This window comes from Nanorana parkeri, unplaced genomic scaffold (assembly GCF_000935625.1).
Source record: "Nanorana parkeri isolate BGI_ZX_2015 unplaced genomic scaffold, ASM93562v1 scaffold120, whole genome shotgun sequence".
NCBI lineage: Eukaryota > Metazoa > Chordata > Amphibia > Anura > Dicroglossidae > Nanorana > Nanorana parkeri.
The window spans coordinates 1,703,649-1,728,563 of NW_017306388.1; the positions used below are offsets into that span (position 1 = coordinate 1,703,649).

The window sequence follows — 24,915 nt, forward strand, 5'->3', positions numbered from 1 at the left end:
TATATATATATATAGAGCAATGAGCATCATTGCAGGTAGATGAGCAGCGCCACCTGCTGGCCACTGGGCGGAATTACACGTAGTCCACTGCAAAACACAAGAATCTATTGTCCCTTGTCTGTGTATGTGACTGCTGGACATACACTGGTAGATTATTGTATGATAGTTCATATGGAAAAATTGGATTTGGCAAACAAATAGGGTTTCTCGAATAAATACTATAATAATACATAGAATTTGGTGCGTCCGCAAAAGAAATGTCCATCCTCTTTTTGCCATTACTACAGTCAAACTCAATGTCAATTTCACCACATTAAGGCTTTATTCACATTTGTAGATACTTTCATATGCATTTAAAAAACGTTTGTAAATGCGTGTGTGTGTGTGTGTGTGTGTGTGTATATCTATCTATCTATATATCTCTAATGAATTCCAATGGGTGTATTCACGCCTTGCGTCTAAATGCTTTTATGTGCAGTCAGTGTATCTACGTTTTGGCAAGTGTAAACGAAGCCTATTACAACATCGAACATATGTTCTGACATTTTTTTGAAGGGGAATAAAATTCTACTGGTGTTTGGCCAGCTTAAGCAATATGTTTTCTAAATGTCTACCTTTTTGTCATTTAGAGCCATGTCTGGGAAACTGAAGTGGGTGACGGATATTGAGAAGTCAGTTTTGATTAATAATTTTGAGAAGAGAGGATGGGTCCAGGTGTCGGAGAGTGAAGACTGGAATTTCTACTGGTAAGTGTATACATAAGGAAAAATTCCAACCTGCTAAATGTAACTATGCATAGGTGGGCCCAATAAATGAATGACGTATATCTAAACCCAATAACTAAAATTGCATATAATCAGTGACCCTTTACATATACATTCTGTACTCCCCACTGGGTAGTACAGCACAGTAATTGTGTTACACTGTTTCTAATAATCCATGTTTATGTAATTCTGATGGTCTTGGTTTATATGGCATTATAGGGTGACCATGCCTTGTCCCTGTTTCCCAATTGATCTTCTGTGTTGTCAGCCTGTCACATGAGCTTCCAGTAGTGACTGTATGTGGCTGCATCATTGCACATGTATGGTCTGCTGTTGTTACCATCAGGAAGCTTACCCTAAACAATGACATGCAGCTGTCACAGGAGTGCACTTTACATGGAGAGCCTGCAGAAGATCAGCCGCACTGAGGTGTGAATAGTGATGAACAAATGGTGAAAAAAATACGGCAATTGTTTATTATACACATTTCTTTAGCAAACTAATTGTCATCCATTTAGGGTTTACATTTACTTATAACTTAAAATGTGTCCAATAAGAGTCTTTTGGTGACCATTCTTCTGCCTGATTATTAGGGGGAGTTAAACACAATCACTGTGCTGTACTACTTGGTGAGGAATAAAGCATTTACAGGTGAAACTCGAATAATTAGAATATCGTGCAAAGTTCATTTATTTCACTAATGCAACTTAAAAGGTGAAACTAATATATGAGATAGACTCATTACATGCAAAGCAAGATAATTCAAGCCGTGATTTGTCATAATTGTGATGATTATGGCTTACAGCTCATGAAAACCCCAAGAACCCCAAATCCACAACCCCAAAAAAGTAGATTATTACATGCAATCAATAAAACAAGGATTGTACATAGAACAATATCGGACCTCTGAAAAGTACAAGCATGCATATGTACTAAGTACTTGGTTTGGGCCCCTTTTGCAGAACTTACTGCAATTACTTTTGCACGATATTCTAATTATTCGAGTTTCACCTGTATATGTAAAGGGTGAATACGGCTCCTCTATTAGTTACTAAGCCATACCTGTAAAAGAAGCCTGGGCATTCTTTCCTTTCTTGCTCCCCATGCCCCATACTTCTTTCTGATTCTGAGAATCTTCCTATGAAGTCCGCACTGATACCAACACCTCTTGGAGTGTCGATCTTCTGCCTCCCCCACACCTCTCACTGGTTCACTCTGCTGATGTCTACCCACTAAAGGATTTAGCAGTGATGTGGAGGTCAGCAGGAGGAACCAGTGAGAGGTGTGGAGGCCCAGGAGAGCCTCCTGGAAATGTCAGTGTTTGTGCTTGCGACTTTAGAGCTGAGGTGGGCAACTCCGGCCCTCCAGCTGTTGTGAGTCATTGCTAGACCAATAATTACAGGCATTACTCTCAGACGCATGTTGGTATTTGTAGTTAAAGCACAGCTTGAGGGCTGGAGCTGCCCACCCTTGCTTTAGAGGAAGATTTCTAAGCATTAGAGAGGAGTTCAGTGGAAAAGGCAGCAGGAAAGGTGAGTTTTTACTGACTTACAGGTACTGACTTACCTTAAAATCCTGATTATAAACATGTCTTGATGAAGTGAATGTGACCAGGCCTAAAGGTACCAACAGTGCAGAAGTGCAGCACTTTTTTACTCTTCAAATTTAATGATGTATCCTTTTGCACCAGCTCAGCAAGATTATAGGACTAATCATGGAGCCGCCACAATATACAAGGTTTTGTAAAATTTGTAGGTGGTCTTCTTACTTTCCTGACTTTTGTTTCAGGATGAGTGTTCAGACAATCAGAAACTGCTTCAGTGTGGAGACTGGGTTCCGACTGTCCGATGACCAAATTGTCAATCACTTCCCCAACCATTATGAGCTGACCAGAAAGGATTTAATGGTGAAGAACATCAAGCGATATAGAAAAGAAACGGAGAAAGAAGGAAGTCCACTGGCTGAGAAGGATGAGAATGGCAAATATCTGTACTTGGGTAAGTAATTGTTTATTTGCACTACAACCAAACACCTAAATACATGTAGGTGAATTGTATTACCTTCAAAAAAAAATTCTACTCCTGACAACACTGCCAGACAAAACATCCAGCTTGGTGAGCTCATTGTTTTTCACACTCTAGATTAGTACAATACAGCTTGGTCACCATCCTGGGCCCAGCCTTCTGATAGGACAAAAAAGAATCATCACCACACTCAGGAATTAATTTCTGTGCTCTCTCCTCCGGTCCCCATGCTTCTGCACAGTCCAATGCAGTACAGCCTGATTGGCTCACAGTACTGGCCCTTCCTCTTCCAGTCCCAGAGTCCTTCTATGAAAACCAGTAAGCTAATAATAACTGAGATTCAGGTACTTATGCTAGCTGTATGAAGGAGAGAGATTCCAAAATCTGCCCACTGCAGACTCCTTATTTTCTCTCGCATACCTGTTATTTATGCAAATAAGTTATAGATTGCTTCCTGTGCTCATCCTTCCACCAAAATCATTCAATTAGCCGGTGAGATCACCCATTCTATTTGGTGGCCCATAGGATAAAGTAGGCGCAGATGGCAAAAAAAACCAGAACCTATGTTTAAAAAAAAAAAATAAAGCTACAAAAGGTTTCTTACACAACTATTTCACCCTCCTGTATTTGATCTGGCGTATCGGGTTTCCCCAGAAGGTGGTGCTGCAGGTTAAATCTATTCTTAACCCTAGCAATGGGGCCACACCCGCACTGCAAGGGTTAAGTGCTAATTTTGGTCTAGGGAGAAAAATAACGAAGTTATACCCATCTGATCCTCACAGGCAGCTTGCTGTTAGACCAGACCCTGGAGCCTCTCTCCCCTTCCGCTACAGCAATCTAAGGTCCACGGGTTATCACATCTTATATACTGTGTATATCTTTGTTATTTTCCTCCCTATACTAAAACAAGTACTTAACCCTTGCTGTACAGGGGTAGCCCTACTGCAAGGGTTAGGATTAATTTTCCCCAGAGTTCTGCTTTAATGCAACTTCCAGTCCCACAAGTTATACAAAATATTCTATTCAGATAGTTCCACATTTTGGTTTTTACCAGAAAGAGAGAGTCTGAAGGCAAACAGCTGCTGTTGTGTTGTTTTATTCTGAAAACCAAAATGGCACCAGCTATAAAAGACTACAAATCTAAGTATATTATTACTGGTGGTATTCTGCATTGCGCTGCATAATGTACTATTGCTGGGTTTTATAGTCCTCTATAGCTGGGGGTATTCTGCATTGCGCTGTATAATGTATTATTGCTGGGATTTGTAGTCCTCTATACAGCGCAATGGGGAATACCACCAGCTATAGAGGAGTACAACAAATCCCAGCAATAATATATTACACAGCGCAATGCAGAATACCACCAGCTATATAGGAATACAACAGATCCCAGCAATACATTATACTTACAGTGTATAATGTATTGCTGGGATTTGTATTCCTCTATAGATGATTGTATATTGCTCTGTATAACATACAGCACAATGTACCATCCCACTATCCCAGCAATGCATTATAGAGGGGGGAAGTTCAGGCTTACCTGAGCAGTCTCCCAGCAACTTGAGATCAGGCCTGTCTGTCAGAGGCTGTCGTCCCCCCACCTGTGCTCCTCCTTACTTCTTCTTCTTCTCCCCGCGTCCCTGTGCCGATCGTGGATGTGGGCGGCGCGGTGGGGCGGGTCTGGCAGCGGCGAGCGTGAGATGGGGAGGTGGTGCAGTGCAATGCGTGTGTGGAGTCACGAACAGGACCAACTAATCGAAAGCTGATTAATCAATGGTTGAAAACGTTGACAACTTTTTTCATCATCGTTTATAATCCACTTAGTCGATTAGTTGTTGCAGCCCTAGTCACAAGTGTACCATGAAATGTTTATTTGTAAAACAGAAATGTTATATGAATACCAAAAATATATATAATAATTTATTAATAGTAAACATATAAACTTAACGAAAATGATACTGATCTTAAACCATTGTATTTTCACTTTAACTTATCTGTGAATTGAAGAGGAATTCATAGGATTTCAGGCCCAAGTGTTGGCCATTCTATAAAGTCGGTTTGAGAGGGGCTTAGGAAAATTAGGCAGTTGTAGTTTATTAAATGTGCCGGAGTCCCTTACAGATGCTTTCCAGTGTGGGGGAAAATTCCATCATTAAAATGTCAAATGATGTAAGAAAATATTTTTTGGTAAGAAATAATAAATAATAATAAAAAAATAATAAAAATAATTTTTGAGAAAAGAAAGCAATCATTGCAGGTCTGTAGTCACAGCCATCACAAGAGCTTGTTGATGGGTTTTAATTTCAGAACGGAAAGTTATTGATGTAATAATTTAAGTAGTTAAAAACCTAGTCACTTAAATCTCAGAAAAGTGTTAATATCATTTCAAAAATTGTTATAATCTTTTTAAATCTGAAGCTTTCATTAAAAGAATAACTTTTGATTCTGCCATGAAGGTCCTTGTTTAGACACTTCCTGTCATAGTGTGAAAAGCTATGTTGCCCCTTCATGGAGACTATAAGTCGCTGTACCTATACACATTGCACAGGCATGGTCCACTGTTGTCACTATCAGAAAGCTGGTCCAGAGCAATGATATGCATCTGACACTAGTACGCATGCATGTAGGCTGAAAGAAGCTAATAGAGATCAGCAGCACCAAGATACAATAAAAAGGCCAAAAAAGCGAAAGCCGTATTTTATGAAGAAAAAAAATGGCAATTATTTTCTTTTACTAAGATTTTAATGATATGTAAAAGCAAAATATAAGTTCAAAAGTATACTATAAATGAATGATTTATAATGATATAGAAGGTTGATGTTACAAGGATAGAAGTTAGTACTACTTTACATTAGGGAATATGTGAAATATGAAAATAGGATAATGTTCAAGAATTAGAGAATGGATTATAATATTAATGGAAGGAGTTTGTGGTCACATGATTAGAGGGATTGAAATGTGTACTTTATATTAACTAGGGAAGTGATAGGAAAAGAAGACTATGAAGAGGAAATGGTCATATTAAAGAGGAGTTTAGCAATATAAAAAGAAGGGATACAACAAAAATTATTATGGGGAGGAAAAAGGAATAGTGGGGGTAGGGGAGGTCTGGAAATGTACAAGGCAAGAGGGATGAGTACCTTCATGGCAATTCATTTTGATGCATTCTCAAACTAATTGTCACACATTTAAGGTTTAGATCTACTTTAATTGTAGAAGACCCTGTGTCTGGGTTTTTTTCCCTACAAAAATGAAGTTATACGTGTGTTTTGCCCATACATAGATTGCAACACGTTCTCCTAGATGTCCTTTACCTAGCTCCTCGACTTTCTTTTGCTCTCTCACTGCTCCATTTAGCCCCTTTGGTGAGTAATGGAAGCACTCTGTGAGCTCCAAGACATGACTTGGAGCTTGGATGGGGTTGAGGACCCACCTCCATATGATATCACTGGGTTTTCAAGCAACCAGTCACATGAGATGAACGAAAGTGGGCTCATGCTCTCCATGCCTGGTGGTACTGCTCTTCACTCCCAATGGCCGAACAGAGTGAGGAAGTTAAGTGGAGGTGAGTATGTGAAACTGAGGATGGGCAAAGCATAGGTTCAAACAATTGGTCCTCTGCAAATGCTTGTTGTATCATTCTCAATTTTCACCTATGCATTAGGTAAAACAGTTGTACATGTCTTCATATAGTGTAGCCATTAATGGGAGATCCAGCACATTTTCATCTGAACATGACGCACATTCCTAATGCCAGGCTGTGTCTCTCCATGTCTCCCGCAGACTTTGTGCCAGTCACCTTCATGCTCCCAGCAGATTACAATCTCTTTGTGGAAGAGTTCAGGAAAAACCCTTCCAGCACCTGGATCATGAAACCTTGTGGGAAAGCTCAAGGGAAGGGAATATTCCTTATCAACAAACTCTCCCAGATTAAAAAGTGGTCCAGAGACAGCAAGACCTCCTCGTGAGTAGCCCACATCATCCTACCTGTGCTTTTTTTTCCAGTTTACATGTGAACTGTCACCTTAACAAAATCCCTTTGCAGCTTTACAGAAGTCATGACCATCTCTGTGTGAGGACATGATTATTGGGAAATCTACATGGCTCTAACAATTAGCTTGTCTGGTTGGCTCGCTCTCCTCCCCTGCACATCACTGCAGGCAGCTCCAGAGCAGTATTTCGATATCACGATGCCTTAGAAACACCTGAATGATAATGTCATAAAAGCAATGACTAGACGTTGTTATTATTATAGACAGCCTACCTTTTGCCTTTTATGCTAAACCACTTTTTAACTATATTGACCACTAGATAGGTGATGTTTCATTAACCAAAGTGATAGCAGATCATTAATTTATTTATTTATTTATTACAGGCATTTAGTTTTGTAAATTTACACAGCACTGTACACTCATTCACATCAGTCCCCGCCCTCAAGGAGCTTACAGTTTAAGGACCCCATCTCACATGCATACACATACTAAGGCCAATTTTCACAGTAGCCAGTGAACCTACCAGCATGTCTTTGGATTGAGGGAGAGAAGTATTCTGGCTCCTCTCACCATCCCCAGAACCTCCCTCCCTCCACAATTTTCTACGTAGGGAATAGGGAGAAAAATAAGGAAAGCATTGTCACAATTTGTACACATGGAAGCTTGATGCTGCCCCCTTTACATGTCTGCTATAGGCACTGACCCGCAAGTGTCCTCTGCAGTGTTGCAGCCCTCATATGACTCTTTGGCATTTCACACTTCTGGGTGTTTCACATGCCTGTGTCCCATGCTGCCTGCTGTCCTTCGACCCCTATGTCACTGCTGACTCCTGGGGTGATGTTGGTGTCGGAGGTTGGAACCGCTGTGTGTGGTGGGGACAAAGCCATCTGACACTCCCAGAAATGTTAAATGCCAAAGACAATGACGGAGGCTGCATTGCTACTATGGAGGGTGGGTAGCAGGTATGAAGCAGCTGCAAAGGGCAGTATAAATGTCTTTCTTTTACAGGAACATTTCATTTTGTTTTTTAAAATCCAAATGGGTCACTTTAAGGCTGAAGTTTGGATGGCAATTATAAAGCCCTGCAATGGTATTATAGGGCAATGTCATCTATAGTTACCTTTTTATTTATTCACACACAGATTTATCCAGCAGGGGAGGGGATTTGATCATTCTCTACTGCAGTTCAGTGACACTTCGAAGTCTTAACCTTCCTTCAGCCTGTAATTTGGCAGTGAAAGAATAAGCAGCAGACTGATTATTATTATTATTATACAGGATTTATATAGCGCCAACAGTTTGCGCAGAGCTTTACAATATAAGGAAGACATTACAATCACAATACAATTCAAGACAAGATGGTAAGGAGGGCCGGTTACTTAATCTCACTGTCAGTCTGTTCTCTACTGCACTCGGCATGCTCCTTTCACTGCAGCACAACTGTTTGGCTGCTTGTGCTGCTTCTCTATTTCTCAGTCTGAAATTTGCTGAACAAGGACTGCACAAGAAAGCAGTTTAAATTCAGGTACTTGCACAGCTTTGCATTAAACAATAAAGTCTGTATTGATTCATACAGAGCTGAATTAATTTATGTCTGTTATGTTTTGACTGGAATTCAGTCTGTATGAATAGGTGTATTTTATGTGTGATCTGTTTGTATACAAATAATGATAAATCTCTGAATGTCGTTTAGGTTTGTGTCACAATCTTCCAAAGAAGCCTATGTCATCTCTTTGTATATTGACAATCCTTTGTTAATCGGAGGGAAGAAATTTGACATGCGTCTCTATGTCCTTGTAACCACCTACCGACCCCTCAAGTGTTACATGTAAGTGTTTTGCATACATTTTGATGAGGGTCAGCGGGGATTCTGTCATCCCGAAGGATTTTTACATAGCGTTCAACCGCAGGGCTGCTGGTGTGCATGTGCCCGTACAATGCCAGAACGCTCAATTGTGCCACATGGCACTGTTACTTTTTTTTTCTTAGAACTTTATTGAAATGTCACCAGAAACATTTCATTACGTTCTATGGGCTGATCATGATGCAATGCGGTTGTACCGCTTCTCACTGCATGTCATATGTGTTTTTTAGCGCACACATCCGGAAGGCAGTGGTCTGACCTGTCACCACTCATGGCAAGCAAATTGCCTTGTCTTGCGTTTGGGCAGGACTGGAAAAGACGGCCAGCGCAGTCTAAATGCAGATGGAGGGAACAAGCCCTGAAAGATTAAAGCAAATGTAAAACTTTATTTATTCTAAAAGTAACAGTAGGCAAACGTTTGGCAATCCATGGAGACAGCTGACTTATTTTTGGTGTGGCAGGCGTCCCATCAAGCTCCCAGCAACCAGTGATGTCACTAGTTGCTAGGAGCTTGGCAGAAAGCCAGCCAGAGCTTCTCGCCCAGCTTCCAGCAACCAATGATGTCACTGGTTGCCAGGAGCTGGGCATGACACTATAAGCACATTTTATATTGGATACGCCTCTAGGCCTTCCCATCTTTAGAACACCCCAATCCTCCAGTACTACAGTGACCTCTTTTTGGATTCCCCAGCCTATAGAGAGCCTCCAGTCTTGAGGATCATCTTTAGAATGAGAGTCCAATGCTCCACCAATACCTGAGCCTTTTTTCTTGCTTCTCTGGCATTGATCATTTTTCTCAGTCATGTCTGCATTGCCAAATGCAGAGAACACCTTATCGTTACAAAAATCTAGCAGACACTGTTTTTTATTTGGCGCAACAATATTAATATGTGTTTCTCTGTAGGTACAAGCTAGGATTTTGTCGCTTCTGTACTGTAAAATACACCCCAAGCACCAGCGAGCTGGATAATATGTTTGTACATCTAACAAATGTCGCTATTCAGAAACACGGGGTAAGAACTCTTTTTGTTTGTTTTTATTTCCCAACTTTAGAACTTTTGTCTGGTTTTAGTTCATCATGTTCCTCTAATGGATTACGTTTCTCACTTTCTATCGAGTGGACAGGGTGTCACAGGCCCAGGAAGTGATGGGAAGTCTCTCCAATGGGGACAGAACTTTTTTTTTTTTTGTAAAACAGAAGGATTAGAACCTTCAAAATGTGTATTGGTTTCTGTGAATTTCTGTACCTGTGACATTTGTTCCCTTCATTGTATGTCTCTAGTTCAAATTTCTGTTTCGCTATACAATTGAATTGTTCTTGTATGTTTCCACTCCTCCTACTAAGCAAGTCATGCCAGAGAATACCTGAACCAAGATTAAGTGCTCTACAACATGAATCAGTGGAGAAGGTGGCACAGACACAAAATTGTAAAGGTGTTGGAGTTTGGGGTCTTTCACTGTCGGTTTGTTTCTGTGTCAAAATTGTTGATTTGTTGTATTTAATGATTTTAATATCTCCTTACTTTAAAAACAAAGCCCTGCATTTTACCAGTCTGGAGCTCTTTAAACCCGACCTTCACAGTAAATTCAGCTTGAAGTTTCCTCCTGGTCAGTGCTGACCGTATGACCAAATGCTTGCACGTATTTGTTGTTATATTAAATATAAAGTTTGTCGGGTATCATTCAACCTGGAAAGCTGAGGACATCTAATGGGCAGAATAAACTGTGTGGTAGTGATAACCCCAAAGAGGAGTTGAGCTGCATTTTTTAATTGTAATACCTGATACATCTTTTTTTTTTAAATAGCCTGGAGTTTGGCCCTTAGTTGTTGTTGTTTTTTTTTTTCTTAAATACTTTATTTAGATCAACACAAACAGTACAAAGTATCACCAGTAATCTCAAAGTCAACAAGAGACAATACAATCCAGGACAGAGATGTAAACTGTTACATGCCAAATGAAGAGCGAGAATAACCAATATACAGAAATAGCATTGTAGGGAGATTAGCAAAGCTTACCACAATAATGGTGGTACAAGAAATAAGTAAAGCAAATAAAACATCACAATCCAATGAAAGGAGTCCATGTTGTAAAAGGCATATTAACTTCATCGCCTTCAAAACTTATCTTAATCACAACAATGGTAACGGAGTGCACACAGGCTGAAGGAGGAAAGGAGATTGAGATGGGACAAATTGGCCATCCTGGTGTGGCATAGTCCCCCGAAAGCACCATCTATAAAGAAAACTTTCCCAAGGGCCATGATGGTTGCACAGCGGCACAAAGAAATGGAGAGAGGGCATAGAGGGCGATCTTTTGACACGGAGAAAGCAGTGAAGGAAAAAGAAAGAAAAACAGCACTGTGAAGGGCACCGATTCCCCGAGTTGTGGAAGTCCACTAGTGGGCATGATATTCAGGGGATGAGGTAAATTCCAGCCAATAAAACCAGGTATTCCAGAATTTTTTCTGATGTCACCTTAAGAAAGTTGGTTACATCTTCCATAGTTGGCCCATAGTTTGTTGCAAATTGAAAGGGAAAAGTGATTAATTTAATTAAATAATTACTTATGTGTCAATTTAATATAAAGGTGCCCATACACCTTACAACCATCGTAAGACTTTTGTCTTGCAATGGTTGTAAGCTAATTAAAAGCTTGTACGATCTGCCCATCTTGGACAGGCAGATCGTACTTGCGATCGTGACTGCGCGTGCGCATACTGGCCCGTTCGGCAGTTGTCAAACAAGCAGGCCACTAACCCGCCGAGAATCGTACGATTCTCTGCAGGTTTTCAAGCCTGCTTATTCGACGGAAGACGTGCGACCATACAGTAGAAATGGTCGCACGCCTTCCATACACTTTGCGATTATCGTACGATCGCGCGATTTCCCGCGATTCTCGTATGATAATCGTACAGTGTACGGGCACCTTAATTGTGAAAAACAGATGTCACCGGCACGAGAATTCTGTATCGGTGCAAATCCATTTTATTAATAGATGTCACTCGGACAAGCACAGGGTCCCCTTCATCAGGCTCAGAAATAATTTCTGACATCTGTATTTGAGTTTTGCTAGGAGCGGCGCTATCCGCAGTCATTATGAGCACCCGTTATTTTGGGATATGTGGTAAGGAGTGCTGCAAGGCATATGGATACTATCAAGTATAAATGTGGTATCATTTTTTAAAATCAAAGTGAAATGTTCCTTTAAATTGTCAAGAAAGAATAAATGCCGATTATAACTAGCACACAAGTTGAAACAATAGCACATTTTACACAGTACGAATGATATGATCAGCTATATCTTCTGTAGACGTGGTGTCCAAGTAGAATTGATTGTTCAATCTGACTCCAGTACATTAAGACCCAGCCTGAGGCCTCTTGCTGGTTTATAACATTTAGTGTCTTCTCTAGGATGACTACAATCATGTCCACGGCGGGAAATGGATGGTCAGTAATTTGCGTCTGTACCTGGAGAGCACGAGAGGACGAGAAGTCACTGATAAACTCTTTGATGAGATGCACTGGATTATTGTGCAGTCCCTAAAGGCAGTGGCGGTAAGTATCTTCTGTACTGCACTGTGTGTGTGTCTGTGCGTGAAGCCTCAAGAGCCAAACTGTCTAAAGGGAGCACTGTGCCACTGAATCACCATCTTCATTTTCCAGACCCTGCTGTAAATATAAAAGGAGAAATGTGATTGGTTGCACTCCTTTTGAGCTTTTATTAAACTTGCTTGCTGTGACCTCACTGTTATTCACAGAGGTGCCTTTCAATTGCAATATTCAAATGCTTGACATATTTTACATTTGTTTTGTAGAAAAATACCAAAATACAACTCTAAATGGAAATAATTGCTTACTAATACTTTATAACTGGGCTCATTTATCATGACAGCATAAAACAAATGTCATGCTGACTGTAAAATGTACATTATCCTCTCACCTTTGTAAAGAAAGTGAAATATGTAAGAATGTCATGGTTCTTCATGGTGTTCTGGAGCAATGCCACAGCTCATATCATTTCCTGGTATGCTGGTCATTAGGGATGAGAGACCAAACCCGGCCTGATCCCGATCTCCTCCAAACAAGATAGTGCCATGGGCACTTCCACTCAAAACAGCTGCGGGTTGGGCATTCCCCGCCCCACAACTGCATGTAAAAAGGGGTGGGATGTTTGTACTGATGTGATTTACCAAATATAAGCACATAGCCAAATAAGGGAAATGACGTCGCTTCACCCTGCCCATTTACGTACGTCAACCTGCAGGCAAGAAACCCCACAGCTGATTGGGCGGCAGCCCACAACCTGCAGGCAAGAAACCCCACACTGCCCACAGCTGATTGGGAGGCATGGAAGGAGCTTCCTTCCGTGTTTGTGAGGAGCTCCTTCTGGGTACGGAGGAGCTCAGGTTCAGACTGAAGCTCAGGTTTGGACTGGGTTCAATCCGAATCTGATCTTATCCCTACTGGTCATGTGAGGTGGAATGTCAGCCATTCTTCTTTTTGCATCCCTCGATTCATAGCTAATTGTCAGTGATAAAGGTCAATAGTCATGATAATGATAATAATAGCTGTACTCATAATGAATAAATAAATAAGCTCATTCATGAGCATTAGTGTCTAAAAATACATTTATCTAAAGCCAAAACATTTTTCTTTCATTTTGGATAGAGTAGTGCATGGCTAAACCCCATGTCATTTCCTGCTCTGAAGACACAACAGGAAGTGTGAAGAAATCCCTGCTTAGACAATTGCCACTGAAACAAGTGTACTCTATTGGAAGTTTTCCCCTCTATTTCTGTTCTGGTGACAACTTACAGGTTTGGATGATCCTTCACTCCTAGTCCCAATGCCCATGTTGACAAAGACAAATAGAGAGGGTGAAATTCCCTAACAAGCACACAGACAGTAAAAAGAACCTAACTGAGGTTCTATAGGAGGAGGCGGAGACAAGACCAATCACCCTGCACATGGAGAGAGAACAGCAGTCACTGGTCTTTATTACAGGAGGCAAAGTTTCATACTGGATTACTGTACAGATCTGGAAGAAATACATAAAGCACACCAAGATCCAAGTAAGAATACACATGACTCTTGTATTTAGACTATATTTGCTTATCCCGGAGGTCAGATTTAATACCTCTTTTCCCTTCTTTTAAAAATGTATCCTGTTGTTGTTACTAAGCCAACAGTTTCTGAGAAGCAAAAGCCTCTTATTTGTTGCTATTGGTTGACATGAGTAATATTTATTGTGATTGGATTTGACAAGGTTACAAGATGTTAAGCTGTGACCAGCAGATGGCAGCACTGGGCCAGTGTCTGTGGCTTCTCCCTGCGGTGAGTCTTGCTAGACTGTAGCATGTGAAGCCAGTGTGCTAGCACAGACAATTATGCGGCTGATGGTAAACAGCATGTACGGGGGTAATTACAAGCTACTGAGTGGGCTGCGCTGCCCACAATTTTCTGCGGTTATCTGTAACCTAAGTACATTTGTTTTCTGACAGCAGAGCCGCCAAACTACAGGCCATGAAATCAATTTCACTTCTGGGTTCTAATCCACAAAAAAAGTAATACTAGTTGAAATTTGGCTTATTTTTCGGAGACTCGGAATCCTGGAGGACTAAGGCCTAACCGCTGAGCCTAGGATATAATGTAGTCATAACATAGTGAGTTCTGGGAACTGGGGCTGAAGCATTTTAACCACTTGCTGACCGGGGTGTTTACTCCCCCTTCCTGACCAGGCCATTTTTCAGTATTCAGTGCTGCGGTACTTTGACTGACGTTTATTCCGTCATGCAACGCTGTACTGAAATGAATTTTATACCATTTTTTGGGGACAGATAGAGCTTTCTTTTGGTGGTATGTAATCACCACCACAGGTTTTTTTTTTTTACTGTATAATAAAAAATGTACCGAAAATTTTGAAAAAAAAAACCTGTTCTCCTTCCGTTATGTTATAAAACATTTATTATTACCCAATTTTTTGGTAAAATATAACAGACGGGGTCACGTCGGGTAAATAGACACCAAACATGTCAAGCTTTAAAATTGCGCGCACCCGTTAAATCGCAAAAAACTACCATACTCAAAATTGACCATAGCCGACGCTTTAAAAGCTTTTACCGCTCATCAGTTTAGTGTTATCGATAGTGTGATTGATGACCCTAAAATTATTGCTCTCATTCCGACGTTCGCGGCGATATGTAACATGTGTGGCGCAATGGATGTAATCTGCGTTTTCGCACGTAGGCGGGCTTGACGCATGTGTGGGGGCGGGGGACTTTAATTTTTTTTTATTGCTTTGATATGTGATTTTTTTCTTTTTTTAAACCTTTTTTTTTTCACTGAACTTTATTGCTATCACATAGGGAGCAAGCAGGCTCCCTATGTGATAGCCAATTTGTAGTGACAGGTCCTCTTTATGGAGACATCAGGGGTCTTAAGACCCCTAATGTCACCTAGGGACCTCCAGAGAAGCTGATGAAGCAGGGACCTGCTTCACTAGCTTGTCTCCGGTTTCTGTACCAGAGAGTGACACTGAATGCAGGCAGTGATGTAAAATACATCACTGCCTGCATTCGGAAGAGGAGAGGAGATCAAACGGAGCTCGTGTACTGAGCTCAGTTTTATCTCCGGCCGCAGAGCTGCTGTGCTGGTCCCGGGCTCACACCGGGAACAGCGGAGCCCAAATACCACGGTTTGAAAAAAAAAAAATACATGCACACTTCTGTAAAGCGTTGCAACCATGATCAGTAGCTCGTAGGTTTAATGCTTTGGCTCCCGCAGACTGTTCCTCTTGTTCATGTCCGTACCAAGATACAGACATGCAGTAACATGGACGAGAGGAAGTATCAATGAGCTACAGGTGCAGTGACATAACTTGTATTCCATTGAAACGACTTGTCCCTCTTCTGTGGTGGCTGATGTACCGAGATACAACAGACCTGTAGATTGTGGGTGCAATGCTCTGGCTCCTGCAGACTGTTCCTTTTGTCCATGTCCATACCAAGATACAGTACAACAGCAAAAAGTTTCCCAGCACACTCACCAGCCAGCATGCAAAAAAACTTGTCTCGCCGCTAAGGCAGTGGTGTATTTAGGTTTTGTGCTGCCCTAGGCAAGACTAGACCTGGGCGCCCCCCCCAATCTAAATTTGCCCCACCCCTTCCTATTTAAAACATTTAGCATAACCTGTTAGAAGCTGAATATGGTGAGCGTCTGTTTAAATAGTCATAGCTGTATCACTTCTGCCAGCATCTGAAAGAGGAGGCTGCTAAACCTATCATACAGAACTGACCGACTGGGCTGGCATCAGTCTGGCAGAGCAGTATATATTGTTGTCGGGGCAGCACAGGGATCAGGAGTACGTAACAGAGTGCAGAGGTTGGTGGTCGGTGTAGATGGACGCCATTATTCTGGCGGTCAGTGTGGAAAATGCTCCTTACATGGCTGGTCAGTGGAAACCTTGTGTTTTTTTACATACTGTATAACTTTTTTTATTTATATATATATTTTTTTTACACTTATTGTTATTGCTATTACATAGGGGGATACAATCCCCCTATATGATAGCACAGGTACACTGACAGGTCCTCTTTATGGAGACATTAGTGGTCTCTAGGACCCCTAATGTCACCTGGGGACCCCAAAAGAAGCTGATGAAGCAGAAATCTGCTTCATCAGTTTCTTTTCTCTGGCTATAGCAGCCAGAGGACTGACAGGTGAATGTGGAAGTGATGTAATACACATCACTTCTGCATTCACAGCACGGAGGGAGATTAGCAGGGAGGAAGATGCTGATCTCCATCCCATCTACCTCCTGACGCCCTCCCGAGCCGAGATGGGGTAGCGGATCCAGGGATTGAAGGTGAGGGGTCAGGAGGGGGGGTGGTGGCGGCACTCGAGGGGGGGGGCAGGCAGGTGACAAAATCGCGCCATACAACCGATCAGCGGCTATAGAGCCGCTGATCGGTTGTATGTGAAACGGCCGTTAACGGCTGTAAAAATGTGCGGGTCTTTCCTGCCCGTGCGCGCAGTAAAAAAATGCCATCTGGACAAACCTGCACCCAATTTTATCTTTTGCCACATGTGTTCCAAGATAGAGACTCTCATAGTTTAGAGTTAGGAGTTAGTTTAGGAGTTAGTATCTAGAGGTACCTTGGCGCGGATGTGCGGCTTTCACGTTTTCTGCAGAAGACGTGTATCTAAACCTCTGTTTTTAACCTTAGCGGTGAGACAAGTTTTTTTGCATGCTGGCTGGCGAGTGTGATGGGAAACTTTTTGCTGTTGTACTTTATAAAGTCCTTCCATGTGCACCTTGCTGTAAACCTGGTGACAAATTGATGAGTGCGTTTGCCATTTGTTTTGCCATATCAAGACACAGACATGCAGTCACTTGTATTCCATTTAAACGACTAGTCCCTCTGCCGTGGTGGCTGATGTACCAAGATACAACAGACCAGTGCGGGTGTTCTATGTGATGTTGCACCACCCGTGCCAAATCGCATTAAAAGGGCTATGCGACAGTTCCAATGAATGTCTAATTGTGTGCAATACAATGAAGCTTGAGCCGGACATGCGCAGCTCAGTGCACAGACCAAGCATGCTGAGATTAAGTAATCCGTGTGCGCATGCTCATAGTGGAAGGTAAAGCACAGCACGGCTTTCTTTGGTGGATAAAGCTACCGTAGCTTTAAAAAAAAAAAAGACCAGCAATGCATATATTAAAGAAATGACCGGCCCTGGACCTGAGCTAACTCTAGGAGGTTGCATGCTCCTCCATACCTGAAAAGGCCAGGCATTTACAGAGGGCTGTAGTGGGGGAGTGCGCTAAGGTATCAGCATATGAGGAATTCCTGCTTACGAGAGAACGTGTCATTTTATTCTTTGCTGTCTTCTTTAAAGTGACAAGTAAAATATGCAAATGATACCCATAACTTAGAAAGTTAACACAAAAGTTTGCTGAGGCCCTGCTGCCGTTATTCAGTTTGGTTAAAAAACAAAAAAGTCATGTTTATTTTCCTTCCCTGTGCCACAGCCCGTGATCGCAGCCCACAGGGTTAATTATCCTTTTTGAAGTTGTGGATGGAAAATGAAACTCTCCCTTAGTGCAAGGGAGCCAGCGCTGGCTAGAAAGGCTAACATTGAGTAACCCTGTCTGCTGTGTTAACCACAATCCCTTGTCTGCCGGATGTGTGCCAAAAAGAGTTGGCACGAAACAAAAGAAGAGACGTCCAGAACAACCTCTCATGGTGTAGATAACCTGCAGTAGCTAAAGAACTACAGGTACCAGCAAATGTAGCATGTAACGGTGGGACCTGTAGTTCCTTAACAGCAAGGAACTACATTATTATCTTTTGATCTACCTTTACAGAATTTCTCATTAAATATACACCGATCAGCTGTTCCATTATGACCACCTGCCTAACATTGAGTAGGTCCCCCTTTTCCTGACCCGTCGAGGCAAGGACTCCACTAGACCTCTGAAGATATGCTGCGGTATCTGGCACTAAGCATTCAGTAGCAGATCCTTTAAGTCCTGTAAGTTGTGAGGTGAGAACTCCATGGATGGAACTTGTTTTTCCAGCTCATTCCACAGACGATTAATTGGATTGAGATCTGGAGAATGTAAAAGCCAAGTCAACATCCCAAACTCCTTGTTGTGTTCCTCAAACCATATCAAACCAATCAAATTATATGGAATTCGGGAGCTTGTCTGTCCAATCCAGGAGGCAGCAGGATTTTGTTTGGAGTGTGCTCCATTGACAACAACTAGATAAAACCTCAAAACCAAATTTTTAGAGAGCATTGGCTACCTGGCTCCTGGGCTTTGTCCAGCCATGACGTTACTCACTCTTCTCTCCTCCTGTCAGCAAGAAGATAGAGTCATAGCACTACAGAGTACAGTAGAGTCTGATTTACTCTGTACCTGTTCTCCCTCAATGGCCTAAATCCTTTTGTGTAGGGGATTACAGGAAGCTAATATAAAGTCAGATACTCTTACTAACTGTATTTAACAGTCATCTCCGGCATAAGCAAATATTGTGTTACTATAAGAGGCATATGAATTCTTACTTGTGTCGTGGTGAGCTTTGTGTATGTCTTCCAGATCTGTGCAGTAATCCAGCTGAGCTTTCTGTAATAAAGACCGGTCACTGCTGCGCTCTCTCCTTGTGCCGGGTGACTGGTCCTGTATCCGCCCCCTTCCGTGTGTTTCTGCAGGCAGCCCGTAGTGGGTGGAGACGGTTAAAAAACGGATGGTAGTACAGTGCAGCTGATCTGGTATGGATGGGGCCTCAGTGATAACCTTTTACTGTTGGCCTGAAGTTCTGCTCTATATAAGCAGAGTTTTCTCTACCAGTGATAAAGTACTAGCCCTGGTATTATTCCCCAACACGTAAGACGGTCATTGCTTATCATTCTAGCGTTCGTAGCGGAACAGTCTTGGGCTGAGTCACAGCTGCATGTGATGTGGTTTCTAGTCTCTGCGGACTAATATCAGAGATCACATTGCACTCCGCAAATGGAAACTGCTCTGCATGACACAGAGCTTTAGAAGTTTCTTCAAGAGTAGACAAGGTTAACAAACTCTCAGAGGGACTTCAAGTGGAATGCTTATTCTAGATCTTATTTTATGTCAGAATTGCTGCCCACAGGGGTGTAGAGATAGATGTGGCCATTGTTAAAAAAAAGGAGATGGGAAATCTTAATTTTGACAGTTGTCACTGAAGCAGGAGGTGACAAAAATCTTCGATTGGGCATACCTGATCTGTCCTCAGGACAGGAAGTGAAGGGTGAATCTGCCCAATGGGACATTGACAGCAGGAAAGCAATAAATAACTCAGCAGGGTTTTAATCATTCTGTACTTAAACTTGCCGCAGCAGTGTATACCCAGCCTAGAAGTGGATCCAAAATATTATTTGAATGCACGCCCATTGATGCTTCTTATGCCGTGCTTTAAAGGGGTCGAAAAGTCCCAGCATATACTATCCTGTTATAACATCAGCATTGTAATAGGAATACATACTAGAGTTGTGTTTGATAAAGCAATCAAAGCTTACTTATGTAGTGAGTGCTGGCTTCCGTCTGCCCATCACTTCCAACAACTTCCTGGATTCCCAGTGTGCTTTGTGTCTCTTTCCCTGCTGCATGATGTGATGCAATCTCGAGTTGTCAAGACTACATATCCCATCATGCATTACTACCAGCAAGCAATTATAATGTTACATTGTGGGAAGTTCAGACGACACACTAAAGGTGCCTATACACCTTACAATTATCTGCAGATTTCCTGTGGTCAGATGGAAAAAGTGCAACAGATTGGCCCAGTGGGAGATTCCTCTGTCCACACAGCTTAGCATAGATGGAGGAATCTGTTGCACCTTTTCCATCTGACCACAGAAAATCTGCAGATAATTGTAAGGTGTATGGCCAACTTTAGAGATGTGAGGTAAGGGTGAGTGAAACTGTGTCAGTACATTGAGGAAGTACATCCTGTGTGCATCTTCAATAAGTACGTTTACAAACTTCTAGATGGATATGGTTATTAGGAGTGAGATAGAACTTTTGAAAATTCAATATAGAAATACAGATTTAGTTTTCGTTTTTTACCACATTTACCCTTTAATACACGTTGTGTTAGGGCAGACCATTCGTTTGCAAAGGCTGCCTAAGGCACCAAAAAAAGTGCATGTGCTTTTCTGTGTAATGCAGCACACCACAGCGCAGGGGTTAAGAATGAATAGCACCACAGTACACAAATGCATGTTGAGGTGACACACATGGTACTGCATACATTACTGCAGTGCAGTAGTTTGATCCCAACCTAAGGGTAAGTTAGAGAACTATGGGGTTAAGGCTTTTCTCCATAGTTCTCCTTAGGGTAACGGGAGGACACAAACTAGCGTCCTCCCGTCACCCTAGGCTCAGTATATCGCGAGCTGTATACTGAGACGCCGCAGCTGAAGCGGATCCCGACAATAATGCCGGGATCCGCCCAGCTGCGTGACTGGCAGCTGGCTCTGCCTATCTAGAGGCAGAGCCATCTGTACCTGCCCCTCCCCCTTCCGTTCCGCCAGTCAGCGCTGGCGGAGCGGGGAGAGGGAAATCCAGCCCCTCCCCTGTCATGGCAGAGAGCCGTGACAGGATCTAGAGGTGAGCGAACGCCGGTATGTGTTCGCTCACCTCCCGATCTACTGAGCCGACCTGTGACAGTCTCATTGTCACAGGTCGGCTAGAACTCTGAGGTGAGTGAAAAGCACTCACCTCTTAGTTCTTCTTTAAGCTGGCCATACACTATGCAAATTTCATCCGGTTCTTGATGAACTGGACAAAATTTGAACAGTGGTTGCTGCTGTCAGCACCCTTTAGACCGACATTCCTCGATCAGCTGATTGAAGGAGCTGGTCAGAAAATCTGCGAATGATTGGGCAGCCAATGAGCTACCGGCTCTGACAAGGATAATGACTTCACTTTGACAAACGGGTATCTTGTGGGTGAAATTTGTATATAACATGCAGTCATGCATGTGAGCAAGCAAACAAGTCCGATCACAGGTTATTTTTAGATATATTTTATAGCAATGACTCAGAACCAGAACTCCTCTGCAATTTCATTTACCTTGAAAGCCTAGTTTGATTTTCTGTTTAACCACTTGCTGACCGGGGTGTTTAGACCCCCTTCCTGGCCAGGCCATTTTTCAGTATTCAGCACTGCGGTACTTTGACTGACGTTTATTCCGTCATGCAACGCTGTACTGAAATGAATTTTATACAATCTTTGGGGACAGATAGAGCTTTCTTTTGGTGGTATTTAATCATTTTACATTATGTTATAAAACATTTATTATTACCCAATTTTTTGGTAACATATAAAAGACGGGGTCACGTCAGGTAAATAGACACCAAACATGTCAAGCCTTAAAATTGTGCGAAATCGCAAACAACTACCGTACCCGAATTTGACCATAGGCGACGCTTTTACCGCTCATCAGTTTAGTGTTATGAGTGATTTATGGTCCTAAAATTATTGCTCTCACTGCGACGTTCCAACTAAACGGCCGGCAGGGAGGCGGTTAAAGAACAACTCCATGCATGAAAAAAATTGACCCTTGCAGTGGGTCATTATGGTTTAGGGTCTAAAATAAAAAATATACTCACCTGATCCCGCGTCCCTGGCTGCTAGATTGCTCCCCGCAGCCTCTTCTTCCCCAGGCTCCAGCGGCCTAAGGATGTGTGATGTCATCACGTTCATTGATCTGCATTGGATGTGAGGACACCGAGGGACATTACACAGCCAGAGTTCAGGAGGAGAGGTGAGCAGTCACCAACGTGGGACCGAGGATCAGGTGAGTATATCTTCTTTATTTTAGACCCCAGACCAAAACAAGCACCTAACCCTTGCGTTCCGGGGGTAGCCCCTCTGCAATGGTTAATTGGCTGGAGTTCTTCTTTAAATCTGCTAAATATATTCTCGGTGCATCAAGATAAAAGGCATTAGAAGTGTTACAGCTGGTTTCTTTAAAAATCAGCCACATCGTGAGTAGCCAAGCCTGTCCAGTGGCAGGATGCTACAGAGACAGACCCTTACTCATTGTGTAGAAGCAGTGATCTCTTTGCAGAGGTCCAACATGCCCCTCTGAGTCAGACCTTTAGCTGTACAATCAGCAAAGCTAATGCTCCCTGTTGATAGGAGAGTTCTAGCTCTGACCCAGCAAGGGCTATGTTGGACCTCTGCAGAGAGATCACTGCTTCCACACAGTCCTTCAGTACACAATGCTGGCAGGGAATAGGCATTTCTATTCTTGATGTGGCTGCTTTCTGCAGACAACAAGACTTTGCACATCTTGCGTTTTGATGCACTCGGAATGTATATAATAATGAAAGATTCATGTTGGCTGTAATAAACAAGGCTCACTATTTTGCTCTCATTACATTTTACAAAAGTGTGTTTTGCTTTGGTATCAACTTGTTATTATTGGCTTTGTCGTTTTTCCTGTTCTGCATGCATTATGTTGTCATTTGTTGTCTCCAGCCGGTGATGAATAATGACAAGCATTGCTTCGAGTGCTATGGATATGACATCATAATAGATGACAGATTAAAGCCGTGGCTAATCGAGGTGAGTGAATTCTGCATTTTGTACAATGGAGACCCTCACAGTTCATTCAAGAAGGACTCAGCGCATAATTATTATTAACCCTTGCAGCAGGACTACTCCCGCACTGCCAGGGTTAAGTGCTTTGTTTTGTCTAGGGACGACAATAACAAAGATATACAGGCAGTCCCCGGGTTACATACAAGATAGGGACTGTAGGTTTGTTCTTAATTTGAATTTGTATGTAAGTTGGAACAGGTACATTTGTTTTTGTTTTGGATAGCATAGGGAAGGGTTAACCCCCTGTAAAGTTTGTGGTGCTGTGTGTGCCCCTGTTCAGAAGATTTCACCTCACTTTCTGTCGCTGTGACAATTGGATTTTGAAAATGTTGGGTTGTCGTGGAAACAAGGATTGGTGATAAAGCTTCAGTGGAGACACCTTTTTCCCCATGATCACTCTTACAGGAGTGAATTTACCTTCCTAGGGGTAGATTTCCTTTCACTTCCTGTTGTCTCAAGGACAGAAAGTGAGATTAAATGTTTCTAATGAGGATACAGACCGCAGTACAAACCCCACAGTGACCCGGAAGATAAGGTGGGCACCCCTCTTCTGCATGTCTAACAAGAGCCAACTTCCTGTAATGTACGTACAGTACTACAAACCAGATCCAAAAAGGAGGGCACTCCTCGTCAGCATGAGCGCGGGGTAGCATTACAACTACCCCTGCTGTGCAGTAATAGCCTCCGAGCTTGTGTTTGTAAGAAGAAGTCATATGCAAGTCGGATGTATGAAACTCGGGGACTGCCTGTACTCACCTGAACCTTGGAGCCGGTTTGCTATTAGACCAGTCCCTGCCACCTCGCTCCACCTTTGCTCACCTCACCTTCTTAATTCTTCATGGTCCAATGTAAAGTTTGTGGTGCTGTGTGTGCCCCTGTTCAGAAGATTTCACCTCACTTTCTGTCGCTGTGACAATTGGATTTTGAAAATGTTGGGTTGTCGTGGAAACAAGGATTGGTGATAAAGCTTCAGTGGAGACACCTTTTTCCCCATGATCACTCTTACAGGAGTGAATTTACCTTCCTAGGGGTAGATTTCCTTTCACTTCCTGTTGTCTCAAGGACAGAAAGTGAGATTAAATGTTTCTAATGAGGATACAGACCGCAGTACAAACCCCACAGTGACCCGGAAGATAAGGTGGGCACCCCTCTTCTGCATGTCTAACAAGAGCCAACTTCCTGTAATGTACGTACAGTACTACAAACCAGATCCAAAAAGGAGGGCACTCCTCGTCAGCATGAGCGCGGGGTAGCATTACAACTACCCCTGCTGTGCAGTAATAGCCTCCGAGCTTGTGTTTGTAAGAAGAAGTCATATGCAAGTCGGATGTATGAAACTCGGGGACTGCCTGTACTCACCTGAACCTTGGAGCCGGTTTGCTATTAGACCAGTCCCTGCCACCTCGCTCCACCTTTGCTCACCTCACCTTCTTAATTCTTCATGGTCCAGTTTCATGTCATGGTCCATGTTCTTAGGGCCACAAAACAGACTGTAGGTTTGACTTGGAAAAATAGGATTTTGGTACTCACCGTAAAATCCTTTTCTCTCCGTTCATTGAAGGACACAGGGAACAGATCGGAGATCATGTACTGTAGGGTAATATCGCCACCTGCAGGAGAAGGACGCTAGGCACAAAAAAACTAAAGACCAATTACAGCCTAGGGGCGGCCCCTGCCGGTGGCCAAACCCCCCACCTACTGAGAAGTCTCCAGTTTAGCAACAAGCAGTAAAGGAGTACACACCCACATAGAGGGGCGGGCCCTGTGTCCTTCAATGAACGGAGAGAAAAGGATTTTACGGTGAGTACCAAAATCCTATTTTCTCTCCCGTTCATTGAAGGACACAGGGAACAGATCGGAGATCATGTACTGTAGGGACGTCACAGAGCAGTACCAAAAAAGAGGGGTGGGCCAACAGAAACAACAAACCCAACTTAAACAAAAAAATTCCCTCAAACGGCCGCCTGCAACACTTTGCGCCCCAAACCAGCATCCGCAGATGCCAAAACATCCACCTTATAAACCTTGGCAAAGGTGTGAACAGAAGACCAAGTCGCGGCCTTACAAACCTGAGAAACGGAGGCACCATGACGAAAAGCCCAAGATGCCCCAACAGCC

The 24,915-nt window shown here is 42.6% G+C and overlaps 1 protein-coding gene across 1 annotated transcript in view; it reads left to right on the forward strand.

Moving 5' to 3' along the window:
• The window catches only part of TTLL1 (tubulin tyrosine ligase like 1), a 29,066-nt gene that overhangs the window by 471 nt on the left and 3,680 nt on the right, over nucleotides 1–24,915 (forward strand). Inside the window, exons 2-8 of the mRNA XM_018553456.1 lie at nucleotides 630–746; nucleotides 2,553–2,761; nucleotides 6,572–6,752; nucleotides 8,474–8,608; nucleotides 9,549–9,657; nucleotides 12,057–12,200; nucleotides 22,675–22,761. Of these exons, the coding sequence (XP_018408958.1) occupies nucleotides 634–746; nucleotides 2,553–2,761; nucleotides 6,572–6,752; nucleotides 8,474–8,608; nucleotides 9,549–9,657; nucleotides 12,057–12,200; nucleotides 22,675–22,761 (978 nt within the window). The 5' untranslated portion in view covers nucleotides 630–633. The remainder of the gene's footprint in view (nucleotides 1–629; nucleotides 747–2,552; nucleotides 2,762–6,571; nucleotides 6,753–8,473; nucleotides 8,609–9,548; nucleotides 9,658–12,056; nucleotides 12,201–22,674; nucleotides 22,762–24,915) is intronic.